The sequence below is a fragment of the Armigeres subalbatus genome, chromosome 2, assembly GCF_024139115.2.
Source record: "Armigeres subalbatus isolate Guangzhou_Male chromosome 2, GZ_Asu_2, whole genome shotgun sequence".
Lineage (NCBI taxonomy): Eukaryota > Metazoa > Arthropoda > Insecta > Diptera > Culicidae > Armigeres > Armigeres subalbatus.
The window spans coordinates 127580997-127602417 of record NC_085140.1 but is presented as its reverse complement, the minus strand read 5'-3'; the positions used below and the strand labels follow the sequence as shown (position 1 = coordinate 127602417).

The following is a 21421-nucleotide window of genomic DNA, read 5'->3' as shown; positions in this document are numbered from 1 at the left end:
TACCGATATCCGACGCTAATGTGAAATAAGCCTGATAAAGTCAGTCGTTTTATCTGAGAGTTTTTATTTATGTTTTACTATGCATTGTGGTTGTGGAATTGCAGGAGGTTGTAGGAAACTCAAATTATAAAATTTATAATTAAAAGTTAATGGAAGACTCAAGTGTAGTGGAATTACCCGTATCCGGTGCACAAGAAGAAACTTCAAACGACGTTAAACGGCACAGTTTGAAATCGCTTTCTGTCCAACGAGGATGATGTTTTCCGCACAATGCTTGGTAGGATATTTTTCTCTGTCAAACGAGCGCATAATCGGTCTTGTTTTGTGCGCGATTCTACACCGATTACGAGTTCACTCGGTATCGGAAAAAGCCTCGCATTGGCGAACGATTTCTCAAAGATCCCTCGGAGGTTTTGAGTTCAACACATGGTTGGTGGCTATCGGATAGCGAAGGTAATTAAAACTATCTATCTATTTTCTAGGGATAATGTTGAATGGGACGAAGAGCAAGAGCATGCTGCCCTTGAGGGTGTGCGGAAGAACTCGACGGTAGCAATACGTAACTGAACGAAGGTCACTGATTCGGTAAAAAAATATATTTGATAGGGGCAAGCCATAGTCTGGGGTCAGCGATGCCAGATTTGAGGACATGCCTTCAATTTGAAATTTGAAACTCAGAATAATCTGCATGTTGCGAACGGAGATAATTGATGACTTTAGAGATCGCAAACACTCGTCATTAGACCTAACACATAGTAGATAGCATCATTTGTTTAGACGAATGTTTAGCCTGGCAAAATAATCTTCTTTGAACACATAGCATAGTGCATAGCGATAAAGTGCGAGAAGATTGTAACGCATGCACCAATGCTTCAGTATTTGCATACTTTGTTCTGACGAAAGGAAAAGGGCAATAAAACTCCCAAAGCGCAGACGATAGAACAACATTGGAAAATATTCACTTATCTTCGACGGGCGCGCCTATGCGATACGCTTAGGAAAGGCAGGGCACGAAATAGTGCAATAAAAGCAAATCGTCGCGACGGTCAGCAACATAGTGCAGGCAGATAATTTTCGGGTAGAACCATGAGTCAGAATAGGAAACGTAGGTAAAACATTAGTTGTAAGAACACTGTATATACATAGATATAATTATCAAGATGTTGGGGTCAGAGCAAATTAGTACACAATTTATGGTTCCATGTTCTAAAAAAACGGTACCCAAAAAAAATGAAAAATCGATTTGCCCCCCGTATGTAAACAAACTCTTTTTGTCCATCCAAGGACCCCTTGAATCATCAGCGGTACTAAAATAATCAAAACACCACAAAAGTGTCAAAACGCTCGTTTCCATTCTAGTTTTTCCCTTGCAATTCAAAATTAAAAACTTCTTTTATGATGTATTTTAGATGGCACCGGATCTGAAAATAAGGTTTCGACAAGGGTTTTGATGAAATGCAAGAATACTAAATACCCGATGAAAAAAATTCCGCAGAATGGTGATGTAATATGCCGAAATTAATTAATGCTTTATGGAGCCATGATTTCGAAATACTACGATGAAACTATGCCGAAGATGGTGCTGTGCGATTCCCGGATTGGGCTGCTACTTTAGGAAAGTTTAAAAATGACGTCCGCTTTTTAAAAGAGGGGGTTCAAGATTTTGTGACAGTGCATACATCAGTATACAAAAAGCTGCACATAGTTTTGGACCATCAACTTCCTGTTTTCTGTGTAATTTGCAAACATTGAAAATGATATCTGTACAACTTTACATACTATCACAAAGAACACTATTCTAAATTAACTAAATCTCGGGTACTTATTCAAAAGGACGTATGTGATTTTGTAAACAAAGATTCAAACGTCGATTTGTCCAATCTGATGGCACTATCACGCAAACCAACACCACCAACAGGTAGCCGAAGACTTCCCCTACCTGTCTGTGGTGATGGTTTGCGTGGGAGTGCTATCAGATTGGACAAATCGACGTTTGAATCTTTGTTTACAAAATCACATACGTCCTTTTGAATAAGTACCCGAGAAATGATAGATGATTTTGGGAAGAATTACAATGTGGGTGAAAGGTGTTTAAAAAATCGGTCGTTTTCTCTTTATTGTGGAGTTAAAATTAAAGCAAATAAGAAAAGTTTGTACAACGGTACTCCTTCATGTTTCACTTTGGATTTCTTTTCAATTTCTTTCGTTGTACAATAATCACTAGCAACGTTTATATTAATTAGAAAGTGAATATATTAGGAATATTAACGAACTCGAAAAAAAAATATACATAAATTAAGACGGAAATATCAGTCGATGGAAGGGTCAAACGGACGAAGAATACCACAGTGGAAGCCGGCTCAGAAATCCGAAACGGACCTTGTGAACGCTTCATTGTGTAGTTTTATATTTTTTCGGTTCTTTGGTAGATCATGTTCGGCGAAGCACCACTCGGCATACTTCTTTATCGGACAACCATAGCACATGATCAATTCAACTTGGTCGGTAGGCATCTCAGCTCTATCGAACCATCCGCCGTTGCCTTCGGGTATCGAATCCGGTAAGCATCATCTGCGAGAACATTGTTTGCTTTTTTCTTTGCCGTATCCGATTGAAAGTTGAAATTTGCACATGAAATAATTCCACAGTCACGTTGTGTTGGTATCAAAAAACCACATGCACATCGACGATATTTTTGAGACCGATTCCAAATTTTAGCGTAAAACTTCCAGTAAAACAACCCTGCGCCGATACCGACATCTTCTTCGTGCATCTGCAACGTGTATTTGGGTAAGCTTGGCGATAGTTTCGCTATTATCACATTGTATCGTCACTCCTTTGACGAAGTTCGGCTAGGTCATTTTGAGAGACTGATAGCAGGGAACCCTCCGATGCTATGAACTGGAGTATTTAACTTCGAAGAGCAGGGTCATATGAAGCGATTAATTCTAGCTTATTGGTTAAGAGATTATATACTATAAAATCGGATTTTGAATTGATCTGAAAACAAAAAAAGTAACCGTTCGAAGTTCATTAACTTTTCTTATGAAATTTCGCCACAAGAAAATTGATTAGCCTTAAAAAGCTGAATGAACCTGAAATGAATTATGCCCATAATGCAGCATATGTTTATCTTAAAGTAACTTTATTGATTGTTTTACATTTTTATTAGCAAATACCCGTGATATCTATGAACAGTGGTTGCTTTTGTAACAGCTGTATTCAGGGAGAGTTTCAATGAGTTGGAAAGGCGTACTCTTCGAAGTACTTCGTGTCAAGTACGAGACTGTATTTTCCTGACCTCGTACTCCAATTCCAGGGTGGAAATCAACAGAAAATAGTAATCGGGGATGGAGTTTTGAGCAGATCATTTGGACAGCGGCCAGCAAGTTGAAAAATCCTGTGGGTTTGGATGCTTTGATGTCCTCGAAATGCTAGAATTGTGTGCATTACATTTATGGACAACAATCGTGACAAAACCAGACTTACCGAGTAATGAGGCGGCGAGAATTTCTTCATAGAATAAAAAGCATCTGGATATTGGTGGGTAACCCCCAGCATGGAATTCAGCAAATGAATCGCTGGTCCCTTGCTCCAATTTTGTAACTCCGTGAAGCTCCAACAACATTGGCGATCCCAATCAAATATTTGACGATCTCTACAGCTAGATTGCTGAAATCCGGTGGGAATCGGTCTTTGGTTAAACGCGCGAAGTATTAGTCTATCAGGACACTTGAGAAACAGTGACGTTATGAGCTGTAGTCATCGAACAACCATTAAACCACATTAAACGACCGGTGGTAATCGGATTTGTTCTAGATAGATCTGATCTTGTTCTAGATAGACGTTGGTAGATCTGTTAGGCGCGTTCCAGTTCCGAGAACGTGGCGCAGAATCAGTGCCAGGTTTCTCATCATTCCAGGGGCACTCTGTGACGCCACAGCAGACTGACCATGTTCCAACACTGTTACTCCTGAGCGGCTTTGTTCTTCACAAGACCCTGTGGGCTCCGAGAAGTCTGGTATGTATTTGTAAACTTTCGTATTGAGATTTCCTATACCGATGTATATGTCGTAATATAGGAACAGCTCGTTGTTTCTGAAATAGTTAACAATTCGATAAGTGAAACAAGAAGCAAATATTAGGTACTTACAGGTCGAAATTGTAAATTGAATGGATCAGAATCACTCGTGCAGTTGAACATTGAATGGCGGTGAACCTTTGGGTGAACTCATTGTTTAGTAACCGGTTGGCGAGCAGCTGAAAATCATCCCACTGAGTGCACCAGCGCCTATAGCAGTGCTTTAAACACGTACATCGCTGATTGGTCTGGCTTTGCTGTATCCTGCTTCAATTACTGCAGCAGACTGGACACCAACGAAGAATGCCTGAACACGACATTATACAGCAGATCCTTGATCGCATTGCAGCAGAAGCCTTTGACATATTGGTTTAGACAACCGATCTAATTTGATAATCAAATTTGAATGTGATACAATTACGTCAAACAGATTCAACACGATCGTCTGTATAAACTCGATGCCGCAAATCTTCCTATCGAGCCATGTTAGAAATAGCCTTTAACAAATAGCACAAATCCTTCGAATGACGATTTCGGAATTTCTCCTTCTGGTGCTCACTAACTGAAAGTTCGCGTAAGTCCTTATTAATTGCCGGGATCAACTCCATGTTAAGTTAATCCAAGTGCAGGCAAAGTTTCCACAGCGCATGATTTGCTTTATCGAAGGAGAACCCCGTCAGGAACTGCCACACACCGATTTTCCGCAATCGAAACATGTACTGTGTGGTACTACGAACAAATTGAACTCCGAATAATGTGTGTATCTTCTTTTCGTCTAACCGTAGACTGCCGTCGAACTTCTAATCATTCATCGTTAATGCACGAAGCAGTTCATGTCTGGTTTTAACTTTTCGAGAAACTTGTTTCGTTTTCTTATCGGCAGCAACAGCCGGGCCATTACCACCAGAACATGCTGATACTCCAAACTTCCCCATTAAAGTCTCCCTCGATAAGAAGTTGTTCCAGTGTGGTCGCCCAGTTTGCGATGTTGCTAGATCTTTGCATTACGTGAAATAGCACAAACATATGATCGTGTCTGGTTGCGATGCGTAGTTGTGTGCAATCAGTTTCATGTCCGATTTTAAATCGTGTTGCGTCTATTTTGAACGTGGATTGGTTGCACTGGCAGCACAACTGCTTCATCACTCACCCAATCAGATCCATTAGATTGGAGTTGAACCCATCCAGAGTGGATTGCTAGAGAACGGCAACGCTGTGAAAAGTATAAAATATATGTAATATCGTTTGTGTATGTGGTAATGTGGGCTTGCAAAACTAAAAATCAAAAATATAATTGAAACAATTTCAGAAGCAGCCTTGGATTAATTGTTTGGCCCAGGTTAAGAAAATTATTTTGGGCTTTTTAGTGGAATGTCTTCACTTGTCATAAGACGAGTTTGTACTATCCCATTTAATTCCACCACTTGATTGTATCTTGACAGATACGTATTTCGACCTCAACAGTAAGGTCGTCTTCAGCGTCTCGTACTTGACTCAACTAGTCGAAGTCGAGTCAAGTACGAGATACTGAAGACAACCTTACTGTTGATGTTGAAATACGTATCTGTCAAGATACAATCAAATGGTGGAATTAAATGGGATAGTAGAAACCAGAGTCTATTATATAGAGTTGCGCAAAGAGGATCTTCTTACTCTTATTCTGAATGATGCTCTTGTTATTATGTTGAAAACTTTCATTTTTGTTCAACCCTTCAAGTGACTTCACGGGAGTGATCACTTCTAAAGCTTTTTAATTCGATAACCAAAGTCACCTACAGAGTGCAAACATGTGAGTTTCTTGTTGCAACTTTATTGAGGGGTGTATTGAAGTTTTTTGAAGCTGTTTCTAGAACAAATCTAATACATTTAAATTCATGAGTTTAATTTCGCCATAATAATCATCAGGCGATAACAATACTTCCGCCTTACCAACAATCATTTGTTTACTTTGCTCGATAGGTAGACGGTTTGACAGTTCAATAGGTAGATTTGGCTTCACTCTTTGCGTAACTCTATATATAATAGACTCTGGTAGAAACTCGTCTTATGACAAGTGAATGGGATAAGATTCCGCGTCGAATGCAACATCAACAAAGAATGATTAAATCTAAACTATAAAAGTGTACTCACCTTCCAGTATCTCGCATACAGTAACCTCCCATTACCGCAGGTATTTGTCTCGGGGAAAGTTTTGTTTTGCACTTCCGACGCAAGGTGTCAAACTTTAACACATTCACGTTCCAATCGCACAAGCCTTGGCGTAGCGCTATAGTAGCTGGTACAGAGGGGTTCGTGCACTGGTTGCTCTGGTCCAGTTTACACGTAAGAAATTCCGCATCGAACTTCGCTAGCATCATTTCAACGTCCACCACTGTAAACAACTTCGGAGGGTGACCGTTTCTTTGTTCGTTATTTCTTGAAGCTTCGGATACAGCGATACTTGTTTAATGTAATTGGGTTCTGGACTGAATTCAACGGTGGATGCTTCCGCTTAAAATATAGAAGTCGACGAAGCAATCGCTTCTACAGATGCAAGTCTTTCTTCGCTATCCATCCAATGCCTTATGATTATTTTACTTATGAAATTATAAATTTGTCCTATAAAAAAAAAATTATAGCGCAAATTGAATAAATTATGTAATTCCAGAACATCTCCGAACAATTATCAAAGTGGCTCCAACACATTGTCTAATGTACTAGTTGTGCTAATTCATTTAAATAAAAAAAATCCTACACTACAGCAGGACTACCCTGAACTCAGAGATCATACTGTTATTTTCAGGTACTTACCATTTAAAACCGTCTTTCCTCACCACTTCGAAAGTGAAGTTGGCCGGAATGTGAACAAGGAAATACGCAGCGTCATATGAAAAACAGCGTCACGTACAATCAGAATACTTGAAAATAAAATAAGTTTTACTGAATTTAATTTAAACTTTAGAATATGGCTTATTATATTTATTTACGAAATTTCGGTGATTTTGATATTTGAACAATGAAAAAAGGGCAAAAAAATCTGTAAAATAATTACCAAACAGTTCTGCTATTGAGTTTTCGGTGAAATTTCTTGAATTATTTATTTTTCTGTTTAATGCTTCCGAATCTTATTGTTGGTAAATTTCTGCTTCTTCTTGCAACTTGACATGCTCGATTGCAGCCTCTCGTGTTGAAAATTTATACTTGTCCATAAAAATACGGAGCCCCCATTCGAATATTAAGATACTGTCAATAAATTCTGTAAACTTTTAAAATAAAAATTCTATTATGAATTAATGTGAATTGATGGAAATATCTGAATCTATCTCCCTAAAGTGCAATTTTGACCTCTCTTATGCGCTTTTCATGTTACATTTGAAATATATAAATCATAATTAATGAAACCTTCTCGGCTAACCTTTAACTTCCCGGTATTAAACATGAATTTGAAAGATAATGCTCATCACAAAAAAAAAACTAATGAAGGAGCATGTGTGCTCCACTGTGTCTGTTTTTTTTTTGTAGGCCTACTCCACAAATATACTAAGATAAGATTTGTCTACATCTTTAGAGTAAAATCAGCAGTGATTCAAATCGTTCGGGGCTGTCAGTTTGAATATGAATCTGAAACATTGAATTTCCCAGCAGCTGTTCTAGATTCAGTTTTTATACCAGTCAACTGTCAAAAAAATAAAACTGGTATAACGCTCCATTCTATTTTCTGCAGATTTGAACCACGATTGAATCACGAGATTCAAATATTTTTCAATTGTTTTGGTGTATGGATGCGTCATTTCACCCCCCTGGCGTCCTATACTATCACAAGGGGTTTGACAATAGCCACCATGTCCACGGACGGTAGCTCATTACCGTCCGTTGTTATTGTACGAAAATAAACATCATGTGTTTTGTTTACTATTTGTTTTGGTTAAATCTGAAAATTGTTTTCGAAATAATTTGCGAGATTTACATCTTGGACCATGGGAATTATGTTATTTGATGATAAAATATAATAAACTTACGAATTGGAGTGAATCGATAGGTGAAATCAAGCGCTATACGAAATCATATTTTGTAATTTGTTCTCCCGCTCCGAATCAAACAAAAGATAATATTATTGTTTATACCGTGGTGAGCATCACAGTTGAAATGGTCCGGGGATGCAAATCGAACAACATTCATTAGTGAAATTAAAATGAAATGAATGGTGTGCAGAAGGACGTTCTATGATTATATTTACATGCCCATAATAGCTGGTATTATTTTTAAACAAATTGAAAATGTGTAGCCAACAATATTTTGAATAAAATCTAGTTGCTTGTGAACGCACGATTCGGGAGAAGTACTTTTCAAAATGTATGCTGGACATATTCATGGAGATGTTCGCTACGCTGAGAAGCATCTCTTGCCACGGGGTTGCGTCATTTTATCTACGGATCAATCCACTTTGCAATTCCGGCGCCTTTCTTGGCAGTAACCTAATGATTTCAATTAATTGAAAATTTGAAAAACATGAATAGAACACTGCTGGGGAAACCAGCGAGTTTGTTCTATTTTGCTCCAGATGCAAACTAGAATAGTGGTAGAAAATTTAGAATCAAACTGAATCACTCCTGATTTCACCCTTGAGTGAAATCAGTAGTGATTCAGTTTCATTCTAAATTTTCGACCACTATTCTAGTTTGCATCTGAAGCAAAATATAGAACAAACATGTTGGTTTCTCCAGCAGTGTTCCATTCATGTTTTTCAAATTTTCAATTAAATGAAATCATTATGTTGCTGCCAAGAAAGGCGCCATAATGAATTATTGGCAGTGGCTGATTTTCTACCCGCCGCTACCACATCCAGGCGCTATCGTATATGCGCAAATAGCCGGCAAGAGTTAATCGCCAGAAGTTTGTATGGCGAAAGACATCTAACGCAGGTTTTCTCAACAGTAGGAACTTTTCATGAAAAACTATTTGGTACCGGTTATGTAGGAAGGTGTCCGCTACTACGCCTACCAAATATTTTTTCGATAAAGGTGCTTAATTTCGAAATATTTAACATTAGATGCCTTTCGTCATACTGATTTCCAAAAGTTAACTCCTAGTGTGCCGCTGTAAGCACGCTCAAAGCAGGCGATTCATTGCAAAGTGGATTGATCCGTAGATGAAATGACGCATTCATACACCAAAACAATGAATTATTGGCAGTGGCTGATTTCCTACCCACCGCTGTCACATCCAGGCGCTATAGTATATGCGCAAAATAGCCAGCATGAGTTAACCACCAGAAATTTGTATGGCGAAAAACATCTAACGCGGGTTTTCTCACCAGTAGGAACTTTTCACGAAAAACTATTTGGTACCAGTTATGTAGGAAGGTGTCCGCTCTTACGCCTACCAAATATTTTTTCGATTAGGGTGCTTATTTTCGAAATATTAATAAAGCCTTTCGCCATACTGATTTCCAAAAGTTAACTCCTAGTGTGCCGCTGTAAGCACGCTCAAAGCAGGCGATTCATTGAAAAATATTTGAATCTCGTGATTCAATCGTGGTTCAAATCTGCCGAAAATAGAACGGAGCGTTATACCAGTTTTATTTTTTTGACATTTGGCTGGTATAAAAAATGAATCTAGAACAGCTGCCGGGAAAATGAATGTTCTAGATTCATATTCAAACTGACAGCCCCGAACGATTTGAATCACTGCTGATTTTACTCTTAGAGGAACTAAAAGTCCTACAAAAGTAACACAAACATAATATAAATGATAAACAATAAAAAATTACCACTCCTTTTTCTTCTTCTGGCACAAAGTTTTCATCTAGATGCATTGACATCTTGTACTGTTGATCTTCGGTGAGGATTGCTGAAAGCTCTTGCCAAGTGACCAGGTCTACTATATGGTGATGGCGATCACTAATATGTTTATATTTTTCGTAAATTTGTTTCAATTCAGTTTCGTATTTGAATAAAGTTGCAAATATTTCTTCAGGTTTCATATTGTGACAGTCTCTGCGAATGTATCATAGTCAAAGTAAAAATATATATTTCATAGGGAGCATCCATAAATTACGTAACGCTAGGAGAGGGAGGAGGTTGTTCGAAGTGTGACAATCCATAAAAAATTTAAATGATTCATACTAAAAGTGTGACATAGGGGGAGGGGGGTTGAAAATGGTCAACTTCTGCGTTACGTAATTAATGGATCTTCCCATAGGTTGTGTAATTGAAGTAACCTTTTTTCAACTTCAACTATCTGTTTCTCTGGTAATGTCGATAGTAAAGCTTCCAAAACTTCTACCGCTCTCTGCATGCTTTCCAGTGAATTATCACCATCGCCATTCGTAGATACAGGGGCACTTTGATAAGGATTCCCCATTTTTTATTAGTTATTTTATCTTGACAAGACTTTTTGCGAAATTTTGATTTAATGTGCGGCTGCTGCTGTTCTCTCGTTGAATGTTTTATTTGTATGCTCCGATGATTAAATTTTGGAGGTATATTCATTTTCCTTGCTTTTCGGTTAGTTTTACAGCTTCGTCTTTTCTTATTATAGATATTCTGGATCTTTGCCATCTGACCTTTGATGAGCGTGTTTAGCAAACAATTCAGCAGCTTCTCAAAGCAAACGGAGCATACTAAATGCTTATAGTCCTGAAAATCGATGTACTCTTTCAAACGTGACTTTACCATAGATCTGTTTTCATTAAGAAATTGACGAAATTTGTTCGTAAAAGCCATCTGCAGTAAAATTCCTATTTCCATAGCAGAGCTATTGGGAAAATTATAATTCGCGGCATTATCAAATTTTTTGTGTCGAATGAAGCTGTATTGTATATTTTTTGAACTTTCATCCGAGCACTCCATGTTCAACTTGTCTCTGCAACATGTATGCTCCAGTTTTTTTAGTTGCGATCCAACAACGTATACCAATGCGTTCAGCTCTGAATTATCGGGTGAGTCAATATGTTCAAAATCAATCGGCTCAAACGGACGTGTCAGTACATCTTCCTCGCATATGTACAACGGGTCGACATTATCATCTGGCTCTATGGGCAACAAAGTTGATGCATCGCTCTCAACGCAATTTGTATTAGAGTCGTTGTCCAAATTTCTTTGGATGCATCCGTATTTAATAGCAACACCGAATTGGTGTGCATTTGGTTGGTCATTGCTACCACATGATCGTCTAACCCGACTGAACTCATTCTCCAGTGGGTCCTGATCAGTGTAGCCAAGACACAAGCACTTGAATCCATGCTGGACATGCAGATTATGCCAGAGAACTTTCAATGCACTTATGTTTTGCAAGTATCCTGCAATGCACGGCGGATGCATTTGAACCGGCTTTAAACAAGTTTCAGCATCTTCCAAAGCCTATAAAATTATGTAAATTTAGTGATATAACCTATTTTATCTGTAAGGATTATGGTAGGTAATTCTGTAGAGATACTCTATTACTTAATATACTATATTTCAATACCAAATTTTCAAAACGACTTTCAATGATGAAAATGATGACGATTTGCTGATTGTTCGTGCGTCTCGTATCCTCTTAACGGTGTTGGTTTGCGTGAGGTGCTCTCAGATTCGACAAATCGACGTTTGAACTTTGTTTAAAAAAGCAGATAAGTCGTTTTGTAAATTTGTAATGGATTTGTAATTCTATCTGCAAACATATAGGGAAACGGTGCGTCCCATCCCATCAAAAACAATGCAATGAAAAGGAGTTTGGTTTGTTTCTTATTTTTGTGTTTTTTTGTTAGTCGCGTGTTAGCAAAAAGAAGCTCTGGGATTGGTGCTGTATTTCTTTGTTTTGCTATGAGATGAATATATGTTCAATGACATGAAAAACGGAACAGTTCCCCTACTCGAAAAAAAATGGTAGATTTCATATTTTATTGCTAAAACTTCACAATACCAATTGAACAAGAAGAAGAAGAAATTTGGTTTGGTTTATGTTCACGGTTGATATCTCTCTCTTCTGTTCACGGTTGATATATTGTTTGAAATTTGTGGTAGAGAAAGGAGTATGAAATTGATTAAAACCTATCCTATATTTTTTTGAAAACTGTTTCCAACATGACCCAAGCAGGTGATAAAATTGGAGCACAACTATATAATAAAAATACTTACTTTTGAAGGATCGAAACTTGTATTGGGGACAAAAGTGAGTTCTTGGAAAATTGACTTTACCTCGTCAAGAAACTGCCAGTGGCATGAATCATTTTTGACTGGATTCTGGAGCGGCTAAAAATATTCAATAAACGACTGATTTTATTATTTTTTTCACAAAATACCTTTACAGAATTGACGACTTGACGCGAATTGAATACGTCGAATAGACCATCCATTTTTCAATAAATGAAGCCGTCGGTAGGGCGCTTTCGTTCAATTTACTGATTTCGACGTAACATCGCAAAGCTTTAGCCGTTGTTCTGCTCAAAGTTTTACTGCTGTCTTGACATGCATTTTCGAAAATGCGGGTAATGTTACCGCTTTTTTGGACAATCCAGGAGCCAATCTTGGATTTTTATTGACGTCTTCGTTGAAAAGGTGGGTGATATGGCTAAATGATATAATCTCATTATTTATAAGAATGTTCTTCGAGTGTAAATTGTTTCTGATGGATTTCATTAAATGCGGATTATCGTAAAATACTACGATTTGTTTTTCATCAACCATAAAATATGGCTTATCTTCAGTTACTCCTAAATCTGAAGCCATTTTTACATTTGTTGGATGCTGATCCATTACCAAAAGAACAGGTGTGAACCCAGCTTTTCTCAATAATTTAACGGCTTCACACACAATATTCTTTTGGGCATTACTCCCAAGCGTGGAATTTGCTAAGAAGTAACCGATAACCTGAAAACATTAAAATCTTCGTTTTAGATGAGATGAAACTGAACATGTTTTAAACTATGTAGGAGAGCAAGGGGCTGGTTGGCCTAGTTTTGCTTTCGGAATGTCTTTACTCATTCTGCACAGTATAAAAATTAACAGCATATATCATATTATGATGTAACAAAAAGGCTTCATTTGATTCGACTCATTTTTCCATCTCTTTTTAAAATTACAGGTCGTCGTTACTATGGAGCTTGTATTCAATATTGCATACAAGAAAAAGGATAAATTGGCAAAGTTGGTAAATTGGCAAAGTTTGTTAAATCAAGTGAAATACATTGCATGTATCAGTGGATAATTTTCATAAGTGAAAAAGGCAGTACATATTGTATTGAAATATCATCACTTTTCAGTCTTTTTGAAAAATTAAGTGAACTTATTACAATTTTCGCTTTTTTCTTTTTCTCCATCAGCGTACACTTTCGTTCAATATAATTTTCTCTTCCTTCAATTCTACTTGTAATGGGGAATCGGCTAAAATTTGTGACGATTGACATTTACTAAATTTACCAATTCTGTGGGCCAATCAGTCCACAGAAAATTTGGCCACCCTTCTCCAATGGATGATTTCAAGAACAATCACGATTTACAAACACAAAAGTAAAGTTAACCTGGAAAATGTTACAGAATTTTAAATACGTACCATGTTTTTGAAAACCGGATGTAAATTGATTCGTGTTACAAACACTACTTTACAATAGCATAAATTTGCTCACTAGTGCCGAAAACACAAGAAAAATTCTCCTGTGCAAACGGTAACACAAAAACATCTGAAATTTCATCGGTAATATCCCCCCAAAACCAATATAGATGTCGCCACTGTGCTCAAAAGCCTTATCACAAAAGCCACACGACCAACCAGCCCCGGTCTTCCCTACTTGTTATTTTATCTACCAACGGGGCTAAACTGTGACCGATTGTGTATGGATCAAATGGAGATAAATGTCACAAAATCTGTTTCATTATAAAATCTAAGTAGTTCATATTTTTTATGTTTTTATGAAATCTAAGCCGTTTATATTCTTATTTAATGATAAAGCCAGTGGTTGAAGCTTTATTATGTATATTATAATTCAATTAATTCATTTACCTGCTTAAACTGTTTCTGTATGCCGGGGTAAATGCTTCTCACCATCACGGTTATTGCTTCAGTTGCTAACATTTCTGCCCAGTTGTCCTCGTGAGGTTTATCAGTTCCATCATTCGGAAATCCATAGAACTTATCTATTTTTGCATTATATTGAATCATCGGCTTGATAGACATTCCATCAATCATAATAGAAACTATCTTTTCTTTTGGTTCCATTGATTTTCCAGCTATCTGCATTCTTGATAAAATTTCTCTGTTAAACCCGGGTTCTATAGAAACCGATTTCTGCCATTTAGTAATTGTCTTGGGATGCGGCATTGTGATCATTTGCGATTTGCGTAGGCATCTATAGCCAGCTGCCGATGTCAGCTTCAGCTTCGTAGCTTGAATTCGAATATTCTTGTATCGCCGTGCATACTTATTTCGTCCCGCATTGGTTACTGATTCGTGCAATATATCATTAGCTTTAATCTCTTCAAGAAGCTTTTCATCTTGTTTCTTGATTTTTTTGCTTTCCTTTAGCTTATTTTTTAAGATTTTGTTGGACGTTATTTTCTTTTCAACGATTTGTTGGCATCTTAAAAATTTCCGTTGTAACTGTTTTTTAAATTTTCTCACCGAAGCCAGCATTTTTAATGTATGGTCAAGTTTTGTCCTTAAAATTTCATTCTGCTTTTTCTCCAACAAGAAAAGCTGCTCATAATCTATAGAAAATTGTACAATAATTTCTTCATTAAGTAAAACAGTAAAATAATAAAGCTTGTTTTAATTGAAGAAAATGTACGTACGCTAGGGTTGACCATTTTCAACCTCCACCCACATGTTCGTAATGCTTTTTGTGTGCACCTTTTTCAATTATTCAAAAAAGGTGTATACATCGTAGCGTAATAATTTTACGTAATTTGCTGATGTATGCTGTATGGACCTTAACATACTACATGGATCTTGAACAAATTATTCAAATTCAAACGTAAATAGAAAACTGCTGCGGATATCAGCGTTCCATGTTTCTGATTTATATTACAAAAGTGTTCGCAAATTTTTAATGTATTATTACTACCGATTTTACTAGCCTTGAGACGCTACTTATGGATGTTCCTAATTTATCACTAAAAATAAACATTCTAACCTGTGATATCATACGGGTTATTGATGTGTTCTTGAACATGTTCCCAGTCGCCTTCTAAATAATCGACATCAAACATATCATCAAAATGCACCGATTTAGTTTGCTCAATGACTTCTACCTCTCTTGGTACAGCAGTTCTGATTAAGCTGGAAATCAAGTAAAAATAAAAATGCTGTAGTACATATTATTTATTATATCCAAAAGCACCATAATAAGTTCCCGATCAAATCCACCTTTCAATTCACCCAGTGCAGCAAATAGTATATCAGAGAGTAATGTACAAACTAATATGATATATGGCTATAACGTTAATTAAAAAGTGATATTTTGAGTGAAGAACTATAGTTAAAAATTCAACATCATTAGAGATAGAAATGTGTTTTCTGGTGGGAAACATTTTCGACACCTTTGGCATAGCGTATCCATAAAGATAAATTCTCATGTAATGGTGGGCAAAAAAAGCTTTCAATTTATATCTGAGGGATTGCTAACAGAATAACAAGTTGCAATGCAGGCCAAGCTCCAGTTGGATAGTAGATTATGGAAGAATATTAAGATTGATTTAAAAAAGTGATATCTCATAAAAACCTGGGGTCTTCCCATATTCCTTCTACAAACACCTTTTGCAATATGTGCATCACACGAGCATGGAGGCGCATGATTACTTACTATGTTATTTTTCAGAGCGGCCAATCAATGACATTATTTTTGGAAAATTGTACATTCGTAACGGCTTATCCGACATCAGACATCTAAATCGCCGTGATTCCGTGTTGCGGCGACGCATTAGTATTACCTTCGTGAATGGAGCACTAACAGCAACAGCTTTCCAGCGTCCAGCAAACTACTGGTTTCACGACACAGTCGGTTAAAGTGTCTATGTATTACTTGTTACATGTTTGTGATTTTTCTGCGTCTCGTATGAGATAAGGCGCTTCGAATGAAGTGAGAATTGTCGATACATCCCATTTGAAATATACGGTCGTCTTACGTGAAACGTGTCAAAATCGACAATTCTCGAGTCATTCGAGACGTATAATAAGCACATTGTGTGAATGAACAATACAAATATACCTGATATTCATGTTATTTTAGATCTGTGGATGAGCTAGGCAATTATATGTCCTTATGAGGCATGTGAGGCGCGGATCAAAGACTAAGCTAAAGGACTAGACTAGAACTTTTGGTAAAAGACGTAGAGAGCCATAGTGATGTAATCCAAACGACTAAGTTTTGTCCTGAGAATTTAACGAGATGGTAGTTTTGAAAAAAAAGTGTGTTGTAAAAACGATCGATTTGTTTTCGACATACTATAGATATAGTGATTACAAATATTTACCCTTTGGAAGGGTTATCAGCATCTACGAAACACCAAGGTTCGAAGTGCTTCCAGCATAATCTTCGATGCTGGAACTGACTGACTTTTCGCTCTCTTGCTCGTAGATCTTCGTCACATAGAACAAGCCATTTTTCCCTCCTGTAAAAATAAAATAGGTTTTAATACGCTTATATTATATTTCTTTATCTGGGCAATTCCATATGGTCGAGTAGAGCAAATCTATAGAATTAAGCAACATTAAAGATAAACAGGCAGAACATTTTAAACAATATATGATGTCAACATAAACCGTTGGCATTGCACACGATGCGCCCCTGAATTTGAAACTCGTAATTAATAGAATTCAAGCTACGAAGTTCATGATTGATGAAATATGGTTCATTGAAACCGACACTTCATCTATTGAATTTATAAGTATGCTCAGGGACCCTATGTTAAGCCTTTCCAATCGTCTAACAAAATATACCAGAATCTATTAGGGGAAATTACCTCACAGGATCATGCGGAAACCTAAATAATGAGCCTGGTGCTTTCTGGTTGCATCCAACTGCCGCACATATTTTCCCCATCGTAATCTTCGGAAAGTGCTTCTGCTTCTAGAATAGTACACACTTCTGCAGAGGAATTTGAATTTTCTCTTGATAAGGCAACAGATGCCAGCAAACATTTTCGTTGTTATTATTGTAAAATGTTGCCATGACATCAGTGCTGAACCTTGTACTAAAGTGCGTTCATAGATTACGTATTGTTTGCTGAGATGACAATTCTGGGTACCGAGGATGTTTCATAGCTTGCGCAACTGGAACCACGAAAAAATCGCTAGTTTCATATTGATTGTTGGTATATATACCAAAATTATTGTAGAAATAAATCAGTCTTTTTTTTACACCAAAGCAAGACGGTCCAATTATTCAGCTCACATCCGAAAGCTTTGTTATTTTCTTCAAGCTTCACTTTAGAATAGCTTCCCGAATGAGAGGAGGAACTGACTAAAGATCGAACTTGAAAAATATCACTGCCATTTGAGCATCATCTATCAGGGAAGGAACACTGCACGTAACACAGAATGATCGGGACAGCCAAGGTTGGTATAAAGTACACACAAAAAATTGTTATCGGACTCCGTTTTAATGGATCTAAATAATTTTGTGAAAGTTCTAAATTGGAATGCCCGCTCTCTAAAGGGTAAGGAAGATGAATTATTCAACTTCCTTTCAGTTCATAATGTGCATATTGCCATTATAACTGAAACGTATTTAAAACCAGGACTCTCCATTAAAAGAGATCCAAACTATTTTATCTATAGAAATGATCGTCTTGACAGCGCCTGTGGTGAGGTCGCCATTGTCATTAATAGACGTATCAAACATAAATTATTTTCTTCGTTTGAAACCAAAGTTTTTGAAACCTTGGGAGTTTCTGTTGAAACAAATTTTGGACAATTTTCCTTCATTGCAGCCTACTTGCCTTTTCAATGCAATGGGCAGCAAAAGAATTTGTTGAAAGCTGATCTTCAAATTCTGACTCGCAACAAATCAAAATTCTTCGTAATTGGTGACTTCAATGCCAAACACCGTTCATGGAATAATGCTCAAAGCAATTCCAATGGTAAAATTTTATTTGAAGATTGTTCTGCGGGATATTATACTATTCAATATCCCAATGGACCAACTTGTTTTTCTTCCAGTCGAAATCCTTCTACAATTGATTTAGTTTTAACGGATTCAAGTCAGCTGTATGGCCAATTGGTAACTCATGCTGACTTTGACTCTGATCACCTTCCTGTGACATTTGAAATCTCACAAGAAGCCATTTATAATCCAATCAGCTCTACTTTTAATTATCATAGAGCTGATTGGGATTCTATAAAACGTATATCGATAGGAATTTTGATGTTGATATTCCTCTCGATACCAAAAGTGATATTGATAATGCTCTCGTATCTTTGACAAATTTAATTGTCGAAGCCAGAGGCATTGCAATTCGAAATGTGAAGTTAAATTCAACTCCATTATTATTGATGACGATCTTCAGCTACTGATCCGTCTTAAAATGTGAGAAGAAGGCAATACCAGAGAACTCGCGATCCCGCGTTGAAAGTTATTTGGCGAGATTTGCAAAATGAAATTAAAAACGTTTCGCTATTCTGAGAAATACCAACTTTGAGAATAATGTCTCGAAGTTGGATCCCAGTTCGAAATCCTTTTGGAAATTAACAAAATTCTTAAAAAACCTCAAAAGCCAATTCCAGCGCTTAAAGAGGGAAATAAAAGTTTATTAACAAATGGCGAAAAGGCTCAAAAACTTGCTCAGCAGTTCGAGAGTGCCCATAATTTTAGTCTAGGTCTCACTAGTCCAATTGAGGATCAGGTTACACGGAGCTTCGAAGACATTCTCAATCAAGAGAATGTTTTGGACCCTTCGTTGGGAACTAATTTGGATGAAGTGAGATCTATTACTAGAAAATTTAAAAATATGAAAGCCCGGGTGATGATGGTATTTTCTACATACTTATCAAAAACTTCCTGAGAGCTCTTTATCCTTTTTGGTTAATTTATTTAACAAATGTTTTCAATTGGCATACTTTCCAGATAAATGGAAAAACGCCAAAGTTGTTCCAATTTTGAAGCCGGACAAAAATCCAGCTGAGGCTTCTAGTTATCGCCCAATCAGTTTGCTTTCTTCAATAAGCAAACTGTTTGAAAAGATTATTTTAAATAGAATGATGGTTCATATTAATGACAATTCTATTTTTTGCTGATGAGCAATTTGGTTTTCGCCATGGGCATTCAACCACTCATCAGTTATTAAGAGTTACGAACTTAATTCGGCTCAACAAATCTGAAGGATATTCGACTGGAGTTGCTCTTCTTGATATAGAGAAAGCATTTGACAGTGTTTGGCATGAAGGTTTGATTGTAAAATTGATGAATTTTAATTTTCCTCTGTACATCATTAAACTGATCCAAAATTATTTATCAGATCGCTCGCTGCAGGTAAACTATCAGAATACTAAATCTGATAGATTACCTGTAAGGGCTGGTGTCCCCCAAGGCAGCATACTGGGGCCCATATTGTATAACATTTTTACTTCTGACTTACCTGATTTACCACCAGGGTGTCAAAAATCTTTGTTTGCAGATGACACGGGCCTCTCAGCCAAAGGGCGAAGCCTTCGTGTCATTTGTAGTAGATTGCAAAAAAGTTTGGATATTTTCTCCACTTACTTGCAAAAATGGAAAATTTCCCCGAATGCTTCCAAAACTCAGCTTATAATTTTCCCACATAAGCCGAGAGCTTCTTATTTGAAACCTTCTAGCAGACATATTGTCACTATGAATGGGGTTCCAATTAATTGGTCTAGCGAAGCTAAATATTTAGGACTTCTGCTAGATCAAAAATTAACTTTTAAAAATCACATTGAAGGCCTTCAAGCCAAATGTAACAAATATATTAAATGTCTATATCCACTTATAAACAGAAAATCAAAACTTTGTCTTAAGAACAAACTTTTGATTTACAAACAAATTTTAGACCTGCCATGTTGTATGCTGTGCCAATATGGGCTAGTTGCTGCAATACCAGAAAGAAGGCACTCCAGAGGATTCAAAATAAAATTTTGAAAATGATTCTGAAGTTGCCTCCGTGGTATAGTACCAATGAACTTCATAGAATTTCTAATATTGAGACATTGCAACAAATGTCCAACAAAATAATTTCCAATTTTAGACAAAAATCGTTGCAATCTTCTATTGCAACGATTAACTCCTTGTACCCTTAGTATAAAATAGGTTAAGTTTAGTTTAAGTTTAAAACATTGTAATTCCTACATGGTTCAATTCAACCAGAGGAAAAATTTCTAACTACCAGAGGCAATTGAAATGTATTAATAATAACTAAAAGCGTAACATAGCAAATAAGGATGATAGTGTTAAGAAAACACGGAACACCTAGTCTAAGAGATGAATGCATGTATTTGATAATTAGCAAATAAAAATAGTTTAAAAAAAAAAAAAAAAAAAAAATCGGGACAGGCAAAATTTTGTCAAAATTCAAATGACCGTGAAATATCAACCGATATCTTTGGTTTTGACAGCGTTTGACGGGAAAATAAATCAAGTTTCGGAAAACTAGTTCAAATCCATGGTCAGACCGTTGGATACCGAAGATAATCCGAATTATTAAATAAATTTTGGGGGCATGTCTGAAATGCTATTTTTTTAGCGCTTGTATTTTTCACTTGGGTGAAATGTTGACCCTTTTTATATTTTTTTACTTTTCCTGAGTTGATTGATATGTTGACGTCACATATCGGACAACAAACACCTGACACTGCCAAAAATACATATAGGAGAAGTGCACCGGTTTTGCCCAACTTAGTGCCTATTTTGGCCAACCCTGAAAAATACATATTTTTCCAAAATAATCGATCAGTTAAAAGCAGCGTTGATTCGTGAGGGATATATCTCTTGTTGGAACTAATAAAACCCTTCCGAATTGCTTTATTTTTAGAGTTATTCGCAAAATAGGTCAAATTAGGAACATGGCCAAAACCGGTACAGTTCCCCTATATGTGTCGCCGTTATAAATTTTTGCAATAGCTCCACCCTAATATAATATAAATTGTATAAATTAAATAATTGCTAATTCGAGACCATACATAAAGTTTATTTGAATATAGATTTTATAAGTAGTTCGCGTGGAGAATGGTTGTGTGCGCTGAAATACATCATAACAGCATCATTATCGGTCGCGAGCATTTTAATCACCCGCGCAGCGCTTTCATTTTAGTTTCGTCACTCGTTTCCGTATCAGTCACTATTTTCGGCTCTCAATTTGGTTGCTGTATTCCGTACCGGTGACGTTTGTCAGTTGACAGTTCATCAAATAGCAGCGCTCTTATCAAGGACTA

At 36.8% G+C, this 21421-nt stretch overlaps 2 protein-coding genes across 5 annotated transcripts in view; one reads left to right on the top strand and one right to left on the bottom strand.

The window, feature by feature from the left end:
- The window catches only part of LOC134210834 (putative phospholipase B-like lamina ancestor), a 142094-nt gene that overhangs the window by 15567 nt on the left and 105106 nt on the right, over positions 1-21421 (top strand). The window lies entirely within an intron of this gene.
- LOC134215094 (THAP domain-containing protein 2-like) lies at positions 15011-17204 on the bottom strand. 2 transcript variants are annotated; one of them, XM_062694340.1, is made up of 3 exons: positions 16999-17204; positions 16510-16647; positions 15011-15316 (listed from the first exon to the last, which is right to left on the bottom strand). In XM_062694340.1, the coding sequence occupies exons 1-3, from the start codon at positions 17076-17078 to the stop codon at positions 15166-15168; spliced, it is 369 nt and encodes a 122-aa protein (XP_062550324.1). In that variant the 5' UTR covers positions 17079-17204; the 3' UTR covers positions 15011-15165. The 2 variants fall into 2 exon arrangements, with proteins under 2 accessions (XP_062550324.1, XP_062550325.1); XM_062694341.1 differs by lacking the exon at positions 15011-15316 and adding an exon at positions 15353-16408.